Source organism: Leucoraja erinacea, chromosome 16, assembly GCF_028641065.1.
Source record: "Leucoraja erinacea ecotype New England chromosome 16, Leri_hhj_1, whole genome shotgun sequence".
Taxonomy (NCBI): Eukaryota; Metazoa; Chordata; class Chondrichthyes; order Rajiformes; family Rajidae; genus Leucoraja; species Leucoraja erinaceus.
In genome coordinates, this window is record NC_073392.1 from 28440761 (window position 1) to 28459929 (window position 19169).

At 45.0% G+C, this 19169-nt stretch overlaps 1 protein-coding gene across 5 annotated transcripts in view; it reads right to left on the reverse strand.

Moving 5' to 3' along the window:
* The window catches only part of hemk1 (HemK methyltransferase family member 1), a 72138-nt gene that overhangs the window by 13524 nt on the left and 39445 nt on the right, over positions 1–19169 (reverse strand). For all 5 annotated transcript variants that reach the window (XM_055648007.1, XM_055648009.1, XM_055648008.1 and 2 more), the window contains 3 exons: positions 17094–17143; positions 6194–6299; positions 4948–5043 (listed from right to left, as the gene is read on the reverse strand). In XM_055648007.1, coding sequence (XP_055503982.1) covers positions 4948–5043; positions 6194–6299; positions 17094–17143 — 252 coding nt within the window. The remainder of the gene's footprint in view (positions 1–4947; positions 5044–6193; positions 6300–17093; positions 17144–19169) is intronic.

Sequence of the window (19169 nt, forward strand, 5' to 3'; positions counted from 1 at the left end):
CTTGATGGGCCGAATGGCCTAATTCTACTATTCCTTATGACCTTAACATAGAACAGTACAGCACAGGAACAGGCCCTGCAGGCCACAATGTCCATGCTAAACATGATGCCAAGACTTATCTGCCTTCACTTAAACCATATCTCCTTTAAACTAATCTGTTCTAGCCTGCACATAATCCATATGCCTCCATTCCCCGCATTTCCGCGTGCCTATCCAAAAGCCTCTTAAACACCACTATCGTTTCTGCTTCCACCACCACCCCCGGCAGTTTTTAACAAACCCATCACCACTCCCTGTGTAAAAAAACAATTGGTACGCACATCTCCTTTAAACTTTGCCCCTCTCACCTTAAAGCTATGCCAAGTTGCCTTTGACATTTCCATCCTGAGGAAACAGATCTAAAGTAAAACTAACACACAACATTCTGAAGTAACTCAGTAGGTCGAGCAGCATTTGGGGAGGGAATGGGAAGGCTACATTTCGAGTCGGGACCCTTCTTCAGACTCGCCTGTCCGTTCCCTCCATTGATGCTGCCTGACCTGCTGAGTTTTAGTTTAGTTTAGAAAAACAGCGTGGAAACAGGCCAGTTAGCCCACTGAGTCCGTGCCCACCAGCGGTCACCTGCACACTAGTACTATCCGGCACAATAGGGGCAATTTGCAAAAGCCTTTCAACCTATAAACCTGCATGTCTTTGGAATGTGGGAGGAAACCGGAGCACCAGGAGAAAACCCACATGGTCACAGGTTGAACATGCAAACTTCGTACAGACAGCACCCATGGTCAGGATCAAACCTGGGTCTCTAGCGCTATAATGCAGCAACTCTACTGCTGCACCACTGTACCATCCCAGTTACTCCAACACTTTGTGTTTTGTTCATAAATATCTATTCACAATATCTATTAGCCGCCCTTCATCAAGCTGAGTAAACTCCTCAAAATCTCAATCAAATTACATTATTTGACTGAAACATTCAGATTGAGGACAGGTAAGGACAGGCAGTGGTAAGATGGCCCACTCGTTTTTTTAATCAAAATCCAGGTGACTTGCTGATAATTAACACGTGAATAGCACTGTAGGAGTATTGTACTTACAGCAACGATCTGGTCAGATATTAAACTTAGGTTTAGATATTAGATTTAGGGCCGAACAGTGGCGCAGCAAAAGAGTTGCTGCCTTCCAGTGCCAGAAACTCGGGTTCAATCCTGACTACGGCTGCTGTCTGCATGGAGTTTGCACGTTCTACCTGTGACTGCGTGGGTTTTCTCCGGGTGCTCCATTTCCTCCCACAAGCCAATGATGTGCAGGTTCGCAGATTACTCAGCTTCGGTAAAAATTGTGAAGTGTTCCTAGTCTGTAGGACAGTGTTAGTGTACGGAGATCGGTAGAGGTCGGTGCGGAATCTGCGGGCCAAAGGGCATTTTGTGCTGTATCTCTACAGTAAACCAAACTAAACCATTCAAACACCAGATGAATAATAAAAAGCATTTAATAAATTCTCTGTGGTAAATTCTAATCTATGCAGCAGAAACACTTGGACCAAATTCAATATATCCTGATCCAAAGAAGAAATATTTGCATGTAATTGCAGTTATTTTAAGAATATTGTTCTTTCTAATTCGTTGGAAATTTAGGTTGATAAAAATCAGTACATCCTGCACTGTATCAAACATTTTAATATAAATATTTAATGATGATTAGTATTCACAATTGACACTTGACCTGAAACATTAATTCTGAATTCCTAGTAAAAATTGGGCTATTAAAAGTGACTGTTCTTGAGAATTCGGAATGTGAATTCCCAGTTGGAAATGGAAAGGGGTGAGCTCTATTTATTTAACCAGAGTACTTAATGTTCTGTTCTTCCCTTAAAAACCAATCTTCTGGTGTGCAGCGTACTTACGTCTCGTTTTAGTTTTGAGATACAGCATGGAAACAGGCCCTTCGGCCCACCGAGTCCATGCTGAATCCTCAATCACCTGCTTATGTTATCCCACTTTCGCATCCACTCCCTACACACGTGGGACAATTTTACAGAGGGCCAATTAGCCTACAAACCAGTACGTCTTTGGGATGAGGGAGGAAAGCTGGAGCACCCATAGTCACAGGGAGAACGAGCAAACTCCACACAGATAGAACCCGAGGTCACGATTAAACCCAGGTTACTAGTGCTTTGAGGCAGCAGCTCTACCAGCTGCACCACAGTGCCTAATTATCCCACATTATTGGGTTGTCTTTTAGTGGCTTCCACGAGCTGAGATGAAAACATATAAATAATGATATAGACTGTAGGTCTGTAAATGGTCCCCAGTGTGCAGGATAGAAGTATTATGTGGGTGATTGCTGGTCAACGCCGACTCGATGGGCTGAAGGGCCTGTCTCCACGCTGTATCTCTCTGAACTCTCACCACCGTCAAGTATCACCAAGGATACCTGGCACTCTGGCTATTCCTTTATCCCTCTTGTAGAAATAAAGAAACGCAGATGCTGGTTCATACACAAGAGTACACAAAGTGCTGGTGTAACTAAGCGGGGTAGGCAGCACCTCTTGAGAACATGGATGGGTGTCGTTTCTGATTGAGATCCGAAGTTTGAAGATGAGTCCTGACTTGAAACGTCACCTATCCATGTTCTCCAGAGATGCTGCCTGACCCGCCGAGTTGCTCCGGCGCTTTGTGTGTGTCTCTTGCCTTGCTGTTTGGCAGCTGCCCTTGACTGCTGCCCTTCTGTGATCCGAACAACCATAAAGCGAGAGAAACTCGATGTGGTCAAATTGGGAGATATGTAGATTCTTGTAGAAATATGTAAATCCAACCTCATTCTGTTTCAAATATTTTTTTGTCCGATTGCAAAGTTTTTGTGTGTAAGGGACCTGTCTTTAGTTTAGTTTAGAGATACGGCGTGGAAACAGGCCCTTCAGCCCACTGAGTCAATGCTGACAATCGATCACCCGTTCACACTGGTTCTATGTTATCCCACTTTCACATCCACTCTCTACGCACTAGGTGCAATGTAATGTAAGTGGAAACCGGAGGACCCGGAGGAATCCCACGCGGTCACAGGAAGAACGTGCAAACTCCGCACAGACAGCACCTGAGGTCAGGATCGAATCCTGGTCTCTGGTGCTGTGAGGCAACAAGGCTACTGTGCCACTGTGTAGGCTTAATTTCTGGACATTGAATTTGTTTCTTTCCCCATCTAATTATTTTACTATTTCTTACTTTCCAGGATTCGCCACATTTCTTATCCCTGACAAAGACTAAAATAAAGTTATTTCGCGTCTGTTACTCGGAATCTTTTGCCTTCAGGTGTCTCTAGCTCCATCTGCTGGAGAAATAAATTAATGACCACCCATGGACACACATGCTCCATGGTGCAGCAAAATAAAACGACTCCTCTTGTAAGTCATGAGAAGATTTTTATGCAATGTAACATATTCCATATTTACAAGATAGTGTGAATGCACAGAACCAAAAACCAGAGAACATAAGTTTAAGGTGAGAGGGGAAAAGTAATAGGAACCTGAGGGGAACCTATTTTACTCAGATGGTGGTGGGTGTATGGAATGAGCTGCCAGAGGAGGTAGTTGAGGCAGGAACAATAGTAGCATTTAAAAGGCACTAGGACAGGCACAAGGATAGGGGAAGTTAGAGGGATATGGGCAAATACAGGCAAATTGGACTAACTTAGATGGGGGCATTGTAATTAGCAGGGATAAGTTGGGCTGAATGGAAACAGGCCCTTCAGCCCACCAAGTCCGCGCAGACCAGCGACTATCCTACACTCTAGGGACAAGTTACAATTTACAGAGGCTAATTAATCTACAAATCCACACGCCTTTGGATTATAGAAGGAAACAGGAGCACCCCGAGAAAACCCACACGGTCACAGGGAGAATGTCTAAACTCCATACAGATATCTGTCTGAAGAAGGGTTTCGGCCCGAAACATTGATCAGTCTGAAGAAGGGCTTCGGCCCGAAACGTTGCCTATTTCCTTTGCTCCATAGATGCTGCTGCACCTGCTGAGTTTCTCCAGCATTTTTGTGTACCTTCCATACAGATATCACCTGTAGTCAGGATCCAACCTGGGTCTCTGGCACTACAAGACAACTCTACCGCTGCTCCACCTCTTTACATACTTTGATCCTGATAGGAATTCCTCCTAATATTTAATAGAAAGTACCAAGACTGAATAAGGATGTGAAATTAACCATAGATCCTTAATTTCCCCGGAGAGAGCCATCACTTTCAAAGCAAACACCACTCACACTTGGACATAAATCATCCTTTGTTGATAGTTGCTGGACAGAAATCCTGGATGTACATCCAGTTCAGAAAGGCACAGAGAGGAACTTGGGAGGACATGGTGTTCCCACTGAGATCATTATTCCTGTCCCATCAGTGATGGATTCACAGAGTCATCCAGCACAGAAACAACCCCTGGAGACCGACTTGTCCATGCTGACTAAGGCCCCAACTACAGTGTTTGGCCCATATCTCTCAAAACCTTTCCTATCCATGTACTTGCGCAAATGTCTTTTAACTGCTGCCTCAACTAACTCATCTGGCAGCTCATTCTACCCTTCACACCACCTCCCTCCGCTCTCCTCTCAGCCTCCATCATAAGAACCTGAGGACATGGGTTTAATGAGAGAGGGGAATAGGAACCTGAGAGGCGACCTTCGCATGACCAACCAGTATGTGATGAGTCCATAAGTTGTAGGAGAAGAATTAGGCCATTCGGCCCATCAAGTCTACTCTGCCATGCAATCCTGGCTGACCTATCTTTCACTCTCAATCCCATTCTCCTGCCCTTTTCCCCAACCCCCTGACACCCATACTAATCAACCCTTACTCTGCTGATGTTCCAATAATACATAATCAAAACAAAAATAATACTTAGGCCAACATTTTCATGCTAGATTGTAGTAATAAGCCACACTAACCCATTGTCCTTCAGAACGTTTGCAGCAAGTTGCAGTATTGCTCTAATGACATCCATTCCATCCACTCCTCCATTCAAGGCATCATGGTCTTCATACCTGGAGGCATTAAGTTAAAGAAGCTTTAATTAAAAGTCTTGAATTTTTTTTGTAGAAACAAGAAACTGCAGATGTTGGTTTACAAATAAATACAGAAAATGCTGGAGTCATTCAGCGGGTACTTCCTCCGGCAGTTCGTTCCATACACCCAACACCCTTTGTGTTAAAAAGGTACCCCTCAAGTTCCTACTAAATCTATCCCCCCTCACCTGAAACCTATGTCCTCTGATTCTCAATTCCCATACTCTGGGTAAGCGACTCTGTGTGTTTACCCTGCTTATTCCTCTCGTGATCTTGTACACCTCTATAAGAATACCCCTCATCCTCCTGTGCTCCAAGGAATAAAGTCCTAGCCTGCTCAACCTCTCCCTATAGCTCAAGCCCTCGAGTCCTGGCAACATTCTTGTAAATCTTCTCTGCAGCCTTTCTTGCTTGACAACATCAAGCTGAAAAACAACTTCCCCCATCCATCTATACTTGGGGAAAGCAGCCAACATAATAGGCCCTATTCCTCCATCAACCAAGGTGCCCCATTGAAGTTAGTCCCATATGTTCACGCCAGGCCCATATCTCTCTAAACCTTTCCTACATGGATAGCACAGGTTTAGAGGGATATAGGCCAAACGCTGGCAGGTGGGACTAGTGTAGGTGGGACATGTTGGTCAATGTGGGCAAGTTGAGCCAAAGAGCCTGTTTACACACTGCTTCCACATCCTTTCCATGTGCCTGTTCAAATGTATTTTAAATGCTCTGATGTACCTCTTTCAATTACTTCTTCTGGCAGATTGTTCCATACACCTACCACATTGTTTGTGAAGAATTTGCCCCTCTGGACCCTGTTAAATCTTTCCCCTCTAACCTTAGATTTAGTTTTGGAGATACAGCATGGAAACCGGACCTTCAGCCCACAGAGCCCATGCTGACAATCAATCACATGCTCACATTAGTTCTATATTATCCCACTTTCTCAACATTGGGGGCAATTAAAACCGACAAACCTGCACGTCATTGGGATGTGGGAGGAAACCCACCCGCAGTCACAGGGAGAACAGGCAATCTTCGCATAGAGAGCCCGCGAGGTCAGGATTGAACAACACGTCTCTGGCGCAATATTTAAGGAAGCGCGAGGAATCTTTTCTGTTGGATTTACCTGAGGATATCCGGCATTAACCCAGACATATCTTCATGGAATACATATGGAGGGTTGCTGACAATAACATCCACAGCTCCACAGACTCGAACCAGTTCACAGGCATCTGTGCAACACAAATGCATGTTTAGGGCTGATGCCACAATGTATTTTGCTGAACTCAACCATGTCGCCATAAAACAAATATCGCAGCAAATATACGAACAACTGGATAAACAAAAATACTTTCATGATGAGGAAAAGGCTAGAGATTAAAGTAGTTAAATTACATTACTGTATTTTTACATGTACTGAGTTACAGTGGACAGCTCTTTGTTGCGCCTGAACCAGTCTATAACCAGAAAAAAAGGGTTTCGACCTGAAACTTCACCTATTCCATATCTCCATAGATGCTGCTTGACCCGTTGAGTTACTCCAGCATTTCTTGTCTTTCTTTGGGACACACCAGCATCTGCAGTTTCTTTCTACACACACATGATTACAATCAAGCCGTCCACAGTGTACAGATACTGGATAAAGGGCATAACGTTTAGTGCAAGATAAAGTCTGATTAAAGATAGTGCAAAAGTCTCCAATGAGGTAGATGGGAGGTCAGGGCTAGCTCTCTAGCTGGTGAGAAGAAGTTGTGGTTGCCTGATAACAGCTGGGAAGAAAAAGGGAAGAATAAAAAGGAACTGCAGATGCTGGTTTATACTAAAGATAGACATAGAATGCTGGTCAGGCAACATCTCTGGAGAATGTAGCTAAGGGACAATTTGAGTTGGGACCTTTCTCAAGACTGATTCTAGTCTATCAGTCTGAAGAAGGGTCCAGACCCGAAATGTCACTGATCCATTTTTTCCAGATGCTGCTTTTCAGTAATGTTGGTTGCTAGGTGCATATTGGGCTGCACATCAGGCTGAACTACCTTGCTTATATTGGAACAGTGCCTGGTTCTTTTATGGCCATCAAAAATAAATGGGAGCTTGGTATCATTGGAGGTTGTGGAAAGACCTGATAAAAATATACAAAATGATGAGAGGAATAGACAGGGTAGACAGTCAGAACCTTTTATTCATGGTGGTAATGTCAAAGACTTGAGGGCATATGTTTAAGGTGAGAGGCCGCAAAGTTTAAAGGAGATGTGCATGCAATTTATTTACACAGAGGGTAGTGAGTGCCTGGAATGCACAGCTCGGGGTGGTGGTGGAGCCAGATATGATAGTGGTGTATACAGTAAGAGATTTTTAGGAAGGCACATGGAGATGCAGGGAATGGTGGGGTATGGATCAGGTACAGGCAGAGGAGATAGACTTGGCATCGTTCGGCAGGACATTGTGGGCTGAAGGGTCTGTTCCTGTGCTAGACCGTTCTATGTTCAGTGTCCTATTCGTTGGTACTGGGTGGATCAGTCCAGCTTTCGTGCTTCAGTTTCTCAAATGAAGTTTCATCAGATTCAGATTCAATTTTAATTGTCATTGTCAGTGTACAGTACAGAGACAACGAAATGCATTAACTCTGACTTCATCTGACTTAGAGTGTTGTGGCTAAGGATTTAATAATGATTGGGGAAAATTAAGAATTAGTAATCAACAGTGAGACAATGGAAGCTGCTTGGAACATTTTTCAGATCTCAAATTGCTGGTGAATACTGTATGTGAGAATCTTGGTTCCTGCAACGTATTCATGCTGTCAATAAAGCTGCATCATTATAAGTAGAATTACATTTATCGCCTCTTTGAAAGCAATGTAATCGTATTTGAAGTGTAAATGTTGTAATTAGTGCTGCTGTATCAAAATATCTTTGTCAGCTCAGAGTTAGAGCTTACCAAATACTTCACCCACGGGCAATTAAAAGCAATAAATACGACTGCAATCATCTTCCAGGTTGCAATAGTTGTAATTATGGAAGTTGGAAAGAATGAATTTATTGAATGGGTTATAGGTTACTATTCCTCTAAAACAAAGTTATAAAGAGCCTATTGTACATAGAACGTACAACAGTACGGCACAGGAACAGGCCATTCGGCCCACAATGTCTGTGCTGGACACGGTGCCAGGATAACTAATCTATCTGCCTGCACGTGATCTATATCCTTCCATTCCCAGCATATGCACATGCCTATGTAAAAGCCTCTTAAATACCATTATTGTATCTGTTTCCACCACCACCATTGGCAGTGTACATAATACACTGAAGTAAATTGAAGTAAACTCTCCTTTAAACTTTGCCCTTCTCACCATAAATCTATGCCCTCTGCTCTTTGATATTTCCATTAAGGGGAAAAGGTTCTGACTGTCTACCCTATCTATGCCTCTCATAATTTTATAAACTCCTATCAGGTCTTCCCTCAACCTTCAGCATTCTAGTGAAAACAATGCAACTTTGTATCAGTCTGAACAAAAGTCTCGACCCGAAATGCCCCCCATTCCTTCTCTCCAGAGATGCTGCCTGTCTCGCTGTGTTACTCCAGCATTTTGTGTCTATCTTCGGTTTAAACCAACATCTGCAGAACCTATCCTTGTAGCTAATACTCCCTTAATCCAGTTGTCCGAATAAGTCGGACAATCCTGCCTTTGAGAGGTTGTAAGGGAAAATATACAATTAATGGTATGGCCCTTAACAGCATTGATGTCCAGAGGGATATTGGCGTCCAAGCCTATAACTTTCTGAAAGTGGCAACACAAGTAGATAGAGTGGTAAGGAAGGCATACCTGTATGTTATGCTTGCATTCATTGGCAGGGCATTGAGTATAAGAGTTAGGAAATCACGATGCAACTTTATAGAACTTTAGTTAGGCCGCTTTTTGGAGTATTGTACGCGGCTCTGGTCACCCCATTACAGGAAGGACGTGGAGGTTTTGGGAAGGGTACAGATGGGGTTTACTGTAATTATGCCTGGATTAGAAGGTATTAGAAACAGGGAAAGGTTAGACAGACTTGGGTTGTTTTCATCGGAACGCCGGAGGTAGCGGGGAGACTGTATGAGAGGCATAGATAGGGTAGACCGTCCAAACCTATTTCCAATGATGGAAATATCACATACTAGAAAGTTTTGCTTTAAGGTGAGAGGAGCAAAGTTTAACAGATGTACAGGGCAAGTTGTTTTATACAGAGGGTGTTGAGTGTGCCTGGCATGTGCTGCTGGAGGCATTACGATAGCCTTTTGGATATGCACATGGTTATGTAGGGGATGGGGAGATGCACATTATGTGCAGGCAGATAAGAGTTGGTCTTGACATCATGTTCAGCACAGACATTGTGTGCTGAAGGACCTGTCCTTGTGCTGTACTGTTCTGTGTTCTCCCCAGGGAAGAGGACATCAAGGTTCCCTCCCTATCCTCATCCATATCCACCTATCACTTGTCAAGCTTTGGCCTACTGCCACCTCTCTTGTCCAGCTTTCTCCTTCCCAACTCCATCAGCCTGAGGGTTCCGACCAGAAACGCCCATCCATTCCCTCCAAAGATACTGCCTGACCCGCTGAGTTACTCTAGCACTTTGCGTTTTACTGTTGTGTTTCCAAGGATCTTGCGTCACTGGATTTTAAATTGAGCACAGTAGGTTATAAAATAATTAAAATATGTTCAATATATAAATAGATGATCCTACAGTACAGAACATATGATACATTTACAGTAATCATAAATCTTAATGAACTCTGAACTGTCAGGAGAAAAATGTAATTTGCCTTCTGCCGATTACATAAAGTTAGCAATTAGCCAAGTAAGATTTAAACAAAATATTTACAAGGCCATGTTCCATACAAATGTCAACTCCACCTTCCTTCAACTAACCCCATAAATATCTTCTATTTTACTCCCTCGTGAGTTAAAGTTTCATAAGCTCATAGAAGCTTAGGTGCAGGAGTAGGTCATTCGGCCCTTTGAGCCCGCACTGCCATTCAATATGATCATGCCTGATAATCTAAAACCAGTACCCCGTTCCTGCTTTTTCCCCATATCCTTGATTCTTTTAGCCCTCAAAGCTAAATCTAACTCATAAGGTATAGGAGCAGAATTAGGCCATTCGGCCCATCAAGTCTACTCTGACATTCAACCATGGCTGATCTATCTTTCCCCCTCAACACCATCCTCCTGCCCTCTCCCCTTAACCCCTGACACCCTTACCAAACCAGAATCTGTCAATCTGTGCCTTAAAAATATCCATTGACCCAGGTGGCACGGTGGTGCAGTGATAAGAGTTGCAGCCTTACAACGCCAGACACCCGGGTTCGATCCTGAACACGGGTGCCGTCTGTACTGAGTTTTGCACGTCCTCCCTGTGACCGCATGGGTTTTCACCGGGCATTCCGGTTTCCTCCCACACTCTAAAAATGTACAGGTTTGTAGATTGATTGGCTTCTGTAAATTATAAATTGTCCCTAGTGTGTTGGATAGTTCCAGTGTACATCGCCGGTTGGCACAGACTCAGTGGGCCGAAGGGCCTGTTTCCACACTGTATCTCTATTGTCTAAAGTCTAAAGACTTGGTCTCCATGGCCTTCTCTGGCAATGCATCTACTTCCTAATGCATCTCTGTTACTCGCCTCAACTGCTTCTTGCCGGCGATAGGTTCCACATTTTAAAAGCATCTGCCGAGCAAAGACATTTCTCCTGAAGTCTCCTTCAGCAAGCCACTGATTAACATCCTATTCTTGGTGTCCCTGACGAACCCACTGACTCCCTGCTGTCAAACAAACTAAAATAAACACACTCCTATCTATCACTGAGACCAGCATTGATTCTGATTTAGCGGTCAAACAAGATTTCACTGAAATGAGTTTTTCCGAGTTCACTTGAGTTGATACAGATTAGCCCTTGGCAGGCAGCTGATGGGAGACAATATTGTTCCGCAGAAATGATAAACCACTGATGGAAGAGTGGGATACATTGGGACAAATGAACTTCCATGCCATTATTTTCTGCGATTTTCAGTACTAACTCCTAAGAGGTGATTTACAACCTATCTGATTATTTATATGAAGGACAGACACAAAATGCTGGAATAACTCAGTGGGTCAAGTGGCATCTCTGGAGAAAATGGAGAGGTGATGTTTACATATACTGCCTGACTCCCTGAGTTACTCCAGCACTTTTAGATATGGTTTTCGAGATACAGCATGGATACAGGCCCTTCAGCCCACCGAGTCTGCACTGACCAGCGATCACCCCGGACAGTAGCACTATCCTACACACTGGGGACAATTTTTTACAATTTACAGAAGCCAATTAACCTACAAACCTGTACGTCTTTGGGATGTGGGAGGAAACCGGAGCACCCGGAGGAAACCCACGCGGTCATAGGGAGAACATACAAACTCCACACAATACAATAATATTTTATTAGCCAAGTATATTTTGCAACATACGAGGAATTTCATTTGTCAATTATACAAATAAAGAGCAACAGAACACATTTTACAACAAGATACATTAGAACAAAATACATTTTAACATAAACATCCACCACAGTGACTCCTCCACATTCCTCACTGTGATGGAAGGCGAAACAAAATAGTTCAATCTCTTCCCTTATTTATTCTCCCACGGTCGGGGGCCTTGAGCCCTCTGTTGACGGGACGATCTTACTCCCGCAGCCGGTGGTCGGGCCCTCCGTGTCAGGCGATCAGCTCCTGCATCGGGGGGATCTGAGCTCCCCCGCGCTGGCGATCGGAACCCGGGTCGGGACTGGTCGAACGTCGTGCGACTTCCGGAGCTCCCGACTCGGTCTCTACCCGGGACCTCGAGCCCTTGATGGTAAAGTCCGCAGGCCGCGGTTGGAACAATCCCAGGCAAGGAATCGACTCCAATGATAAGTCCACGGCCTCGCAGTGGGGCTCAAAGTCAGTCCCGAGCGAAGCCTCCAGCTCCGTGATGTTAGGCCGCAGAGCGACCGGAGATACGACCCGGAAAACAATCACATCTCCGGCAACGTAAGAAACTGAAAAAAAGTTTCCCCCTCCCCCCTCTCCCACCCCCCATATAAAACGAACCAGAGAACATTTAAAACACACTAAAAATAACAAACAAAAGACGGAAAATCAGACAGACTGTTGGCTGCGGTTCGGATTGTGCGAGTTGGTTCAATAACATGATGGTTCTCAGGCTGTTGGACCTTCTTCCCGATGGTAGCCGTGAGATGAGAGTATGGCTGGAGCTGTGCGAGTCTATGATGATATTAGCTGCCTCGAATCCTGTCGATCCCTCCAATGGTGAAATGTGGGAAGGTCAGTATCCCTGATGGACCATGCAATGTCCACAACTTTCGACAACCTCCCTTGTTGTTGAACGTTCGAATTATCGAACCATGCTATGATTCTACCAGTCATTAGAGTACAGTACTTGCACAAGAGTATAATACATTTTCAAGTAAACCTGATGTGCTTAAAAAAAGAAGAATGTCGAAACAAGGAACTGCAGATGCTGGTTTACAGAAGAAGACACAAAGTGCTGGAGTAATTCAGTGGGTCAGGCAGCATCCCTGGAGAACATGGATAAGTCTGAAGAAGGGTCCCGATATTTTCTGTGTGCTTAAGCAAAGCAAGAATTTCATGGTCCTATACAGGGACACAAGACAATAAACTCACTTGAACTTGAACTTGATCTGAAACGTTGCCTATCCATGTTCTGCAGGATTGCTGTCCAACCTGCTGAGTTACTCCAGCACTTTGCAGTGAGTTGCAGCCTGTAAAAAATTCAACTTGTCTACCCAGATTCTTGGTTTCCAAAGTTCTGACTATGAATCCATCTATGGCTCCTGCACTTGCTCCCTGTGATATACAGCTGAATGCAGGAATACAAAGATCCAAGCAGTAGGCCCGGCCATACCCCGTCAGCTGGCCCGGCTCACCCATGGCGGAGTGGAACCGGCAGATGGAAGCCCGTACCTGCTCGCCCCGAGAGAGTCAGCGATGACAGTGGATGTCGGGCAAGGGACGGTAGGAAGAACTGGGGGGGAGGGGTCTTACATTCCGTGTCTTCAAGGTCGGTTGCAGTAGGCGCCTCCGGGGCATGAAGGTCATTGCATCAGAATTACAGGACTTTCTTTTAGGTAGGAGATGAGGAAGCATGTATTTAGTCAGATGGTGAATCTCTGGAATTCTTTGCATCAGAAGGCTGTGGAGGCCAAGTCAGTGGATATTTTTAAGGTAGAGATAGACAGATGTTTGATTAGTACGAGTGTCAGAGGTTATGGGGAGAAGGCAGGAGAATAGGGTCAGGAGGGAGATCTTATGACTTATGATGGCCGGGTGAGGAGCGGGATGACCGGTTCGCAAGATGACCAAATGGAAGCGACGGTTGCAACGGGTCTTTATGGCCAGCTGCAACTGGGACTGTAAAATGGCGGCAAAATTCCATATGGGCTCACTTGCCATATGGGCTCAATGGGCAATTGTGCATTATGCGCTAACTGGGGATTGAATTTACGTATGGCAATAATCTCACTGATTTTTATGGAAAAAAAGAATCCCACTGTCCCTTGGGTCACATGGTAATAAAGGAACCATTGAACACAGCAGGTTCATGAAGAGAGAGGGACAGTGTGCTCCAGTTTCATCCCACACTCAAAAGGCTTACAGGTTTGTAAATTAATTGGCTTTGGTAAAAATGTAAATTGTTTATAATGTGCGGGATAGTGCCAGTTTATGGGGTGATCGCTGGTCATCGCGGGCTCGGTGGCCCCAAAGGGCCTGTTTCTGTGCTGTATCTCTAAGTTCCAAAGACCAAGCTGTTCTGTAAGAGTGAAAGGGCAATAGTGTAAGGATTGGTGGTTGGTGAGGACTAGGTGGGACGAAGGGCCTGTTTCTGTGCTGCAGTGTGGCTCCATCTCACTACCAGAAGCCCAGTGTAAACAGGAAGGTTGAATCAATTTACCCGCCACCCACCCACCCATCTGTCCGCCAATCACTCACCTACAGACAGGGTAAATGTCAGAATAGGGGAATCGAGAACCAGAGGACATACTGTAGGTATAAGGTGATGGGGGAAAGATTTACGAGGAACCTGAGGGGCAACTTTTATTTATACAAAATGTGGCGGGTGTCTGGAACGAGCTGCCGGACGAGGTAGTTGAGGCAGGGACTATCACAATGTTTCAGAAACATTTAAACAGGTACATGGATAGGATGGGTTTCGAGGGATATGGTCCTTTCGCACGTAGGTTGGACTAGAGTAGATGGGGCATGTTGGTCTGCGTGGGCAAGTTGGGCTGGGGCCAGTTTTCAGGCTGCATGACTCTATGACCTTCTGCTTCACCTGTGGCAGAGTGTACATTCCCACACCAGCATCGTCAGCTGCCACTGAACCCACATAACTGGAGAGGAGACAAGCGGTCGCCGACTGTCTACAAAGGGGAAGAACGCTGATCTGTCACCTCTAACTGTCTGCACTCAATCTGCAACCACCGAGTGAGATAACATGCTTGCTGATCAATGCACATCTGCTTCCCCTGCACATCTTGACGTTTCCACGCACTGACGTCACGTACCCAGCACTGGGAACAAATGTACTGAGAATTTCCAAAATGAACAAACGTGAACCCAAGTTGCACACTTGGCCAGCCCATGCTGCCTCAGTAGCTCTGGGACCTCTGCATCACCGTTCTGATTTCCTGAGATGACTGACATTGATAGGGAGTCAAGAGTCAAGTCAAGAGAGTTTATTGTCATGTGTCCCAGATAGGACAATGAAATTCTTGCATTGCTGCAGCACAACAGGGTATTGTAGTCATAAATACAGAACAGTTCAGTGTGTCCATATACCACAGAATATATATTTATACACACATCAGTAAACAGATAAAGTGCAATAGGTTGTTATAGTTCCTAGTTTGTTTGAAGTTGTGTTTAATAGTCTGATGGCTGTGGGGAAGAAGCTGTTCCTGAATCTGGATGTTGCAGATTTCAGGCTCCTGTACCTTCCACCCGATAGCAATGGAGAGATGAGTGTGTGGCCAGAATGGTGTGGGTCCTTGATGATGCTGGCAGCCTTTTTGAGGCAGCGGCTGCGATAGATCCCCTCGATGGTAGGGAGGTCAGGACCGATGATGGACTGGGCAGTGTTTACAACTTTTTGCAGCCTTTTCTGCTCCTGGACGCTCAGGTTGCCGTACCAAGCCACGATGCAACCGGTCAGCATGCTCTCTACTGAGCACCTGCAGAAGTTCGAGAGATTCCTCCTTGTCATACCGACTCTCCGTAATCTTCTCAGGAAGTAGAGGCGTTGATGGGCTTTCTTTATGATTGCATCAGTGTTCTCGGACCAAGAGAGGTCTTCGGAAATATGAACGCCCAGGAATTTGACCCTTCTTGACCCATCGACACGTTGATATAAATGGGACTGTGGGGCCCCATCCTATCTCTTCCAAAGTCCACAATCAGTTCCTTGGTTTTGCTGATGTTGATGAGCCAGGTTATTGTGCTGGCACCATTTGGTCAATCGGTCGATCTCGCTTCTATACTCTGACTCGTCCCCATTAATGATACGTCCCACAATAGTGGTGTCGTCGGCATTTGATGATGGAGTCCGCAATATGTCTGGTTACACAGTCATGAGTATTGAGTGAGTACAGCAGGGGGGCTGAGCACGCAGTCTTGAGGTGCTCCCGTGCTGATTGTTATCGAGGATGACACATTTCCACCAGTTCGGACAGACTGTGGTCTGTGAATGAGGAAGTCTAGGATCCTATTGCAGAGGGATGTGCAAAGACCCAGTTCTGAGAGCTGGTAACCAGCTTGGAGGGGATGATTGTATTAAATGCCGAGCTGTAGTCAATGAATACCAGCCTGACATATGAGTTTTTGTTGTCCAAGTGGTCCAGAGCGGATGTGGAGAGCCAGTGAGATCGCATCCACCATTGATCTGTTGTGGCGGTAAGCGAACTGCAGTGGGTCCAGGTTTTTGTCAAGGTAGGAGTTGATATGCGCCATGATCAGCCTCTCAAAGCACCTCATCACTACCTGGTCTGCAGAAGAATGCGGATTTCATGGTTCATCCAAGGCTTCTGATTAGGAAACACTCGGAAGGTTTTTGTTGGCATGCAATCCTCTGCACGTTTCTTTATGAAGTCTGTAGCAGGGAGCAGGAACACTGACAGTCAGGAATGTACAAGCTCAACTACGGCACTCGGCCCCATTGCAGAAGCATCCACGTCACGGGGCTGGAAACTGGGAGTATCCTGAGCTAATTCTGCTACCACCATCATCTATTGCACCAAGTGATGGCTCCCACTGATTGTCGCCAGAAGCTTGCGTCCTTTTCAGGACGGACGATGACAGCGATGTCAACATTTGGAACATGGAAAATGGACACGAAAGAAGAACGGTGGCACTGAAATTAGGAACGCTGTCTGAAGAAAGGTCTTGACCCGAAACGTCACCCATCCTTTTTCTGCAGAGATGCTGCCTGACCCAATGAGTTACTCCAGCACTCTGTGTCTATCGCCGGTATAAATCAGCATCTGCAGTTCCTTTCTTCACAACAACGTTGTCTGGTTGAGAGTGTGCTAGCTACAAGGAGAGGTGGACAGACATGTAGTGTTTTCTCTGGAGTGTCGGAGGTTGAGGGGACTTTAGACTTTAGTGATACATCGTGAAACCAGGCCCTACGGCCCACTGAGTCAGCGCCGACAAGCGATCACTCTGTACGCTAGCACTATCCTACACACTAAGGACAATTTACAATTGTTACCGAAGCCAATGAACCTCCTGTAAGTCTTTGGAATGTGGAAGGAAACCAGAGCTCCCGGAGAAAACCCACGCGGTCACAGCGAGAATGTACAAACTTCACACAGACAGCACCCGCGGTCAGGATCGAATCCAAGTCTCTGGCGTTGTAAGGCAGCAACGCTACCACTGGGCCAACGTACCGCCTGCAATTGAAATACATTAAACACTTGATGCACACATTGTCTTATGTACCTGATATAACATTGAGCTGCAGTTCTTGAAGTCTGTGGTGGACACCCAACCTAAAAACCAACAACAGAAAACGTGACTGTGGTTTTGCTGGAATTACACATCTTTACTTGTAATCAAGTTCAGCACAGCCATCGTGGGCCGAAGGGCCTGTTCCAGTGCTGTACTGTTCTACATTCTTATCATTGAGAACAGAAAAGCGATGATTTTTTTCTTTATTACGCAAAGAGTTGATATTCTGAAATAATAGTACATATTGGTATACTGGTAGAGCTGCTGCCTCACAGCGCCAGAGACCCGGGTTCAGCTGCTGAGGGGGGCAGTTTGATAGGCAGATAGGTGGACAAGGACCAGAGATGGGAAAAATACAAACGGTTGTAAGACAAGGAGGAAGGTGACGCAAAATGGGAAGCCAATGGAAGGGATATAGATGGAAGGGGACAGGAGGAAGGGGAGGGAAGGATAATGGGAGAAATGGGAGCACATCGGATTGGGCACAGGGAAAAGAGGAGGAAGAAAGTCCCAGTTGTTGTAAGTGACCTGACCATGAAGGCCCGTTGTCCTGGTGGCGTTGCAGAGTCGGCCTGGCCAAGCGTAGCCGGGATGTCCTCCACTGTTGCAGGAGTTTCTCCAGTTTAAGAATGGCAAAGGTGGAGGCCCAGGACAGAAACGTCAATATGGGAATGGGAAGGGGAATTAATATTGTTAGCAACCAGCAGGCCTTGGGAAGCCGAGTGTAAATGTTCGGCGAAAACACTCGCTTCGTCTAGGCTTGGTCTCGCTGATGTGAAGGAGGACATATTGGGAGTACAGAATGCAGTATTTCACGTTAGAGGAGGTTCGTATGAAAGGCAGCTGTGGGCATGTGAACCTCTGTAGTTTTTGTTTTTTTATAGATTAATAGTTCAGGCCTCCAGTAAATGAACAACAGTGCTATCAAACATGGTGGTTCAAATGGAATAAGAAGAGGAAACAGATTCCCCTCTTGCTAATTATTATTTTTAAAAGATGAAAGAGATTGGTCTTAGGCTTCATTTAGAGACACGGTGTGGAAACAGGCCCTTCAGCCCACCAAGTCCGTGCTGACCAGCAATCACCCGTACACTAGTTCTATCCTACACACTAGGGACAATTTTTGCAGAAGCCAATTAACCTACACAAATTCACGTCTTTGGAATGTGGGAAGAAACCGGAGCACCCGGAGAAAACCCACACGGTCAAACTCCATACGTGCAGACAGCAGCTGTAGTCAGGATCAAACCCGGGTCTCTGGCGCTGTCAGACAGCAATTCTACTGCTACGCCACTGTGCCGCCCATTATGCCATTACTATTATGTTTTTTATCTAACTATAGTTAACGTACTTCATAGATTAATTCCTACGGTCAAGCCATTTTGACATTAAAATGCGACACACAGGCAAATATGAATTATGACATCTAGTTACTAGCAAGTTAACTCTAAACATGAATGACAAAGGTTTCGCAAACAGAAAAATTATCACTGGGTAATTCCACTAAAAGTTACTTGATTTAGCATATATAATTTTAGATAAGAGATGATGCCTGCAAAAAATGTTGTGAAAAACCTAAAAAGAGTTGACTTCACAAAAGGATGTTCAGAATATGATGCAAGTTGTTTTGTAATCTTTTACCAGTACTATTTCATCATTACTTCCCCTAGCCATAGGGGATCTCCAAAATTAAGCGACCAGTTTCCAAGTAATTTGCAAAATTGTTGTTCGTTGCCATTTACAAATAGAGTGTTGAGTAAGAAGATTAAAATGTTTACCTTCGGAAAAATTTACCTGATAGGTTTGTGGCTGATAAGACAAAAAATTCGACCACAAGCTGAAATGGTCATGTTGGTAGGAGTTAAAACCTAGCACAAGTTTAGTTTAATTTAGTTTCGAGATTCAGCGTGGAAACAGGCCCTTCGGCCCACCGAATCCATGCCGACCAAAGTTCACCCACACACTGGTTCTATCCTACACACTAGGGATAATTTTAGGGAAGCCAATTAACCTACAAACCTGCACTTTTTTGGAATACTTTAAAAAACTATTCATTTTCAATCACTG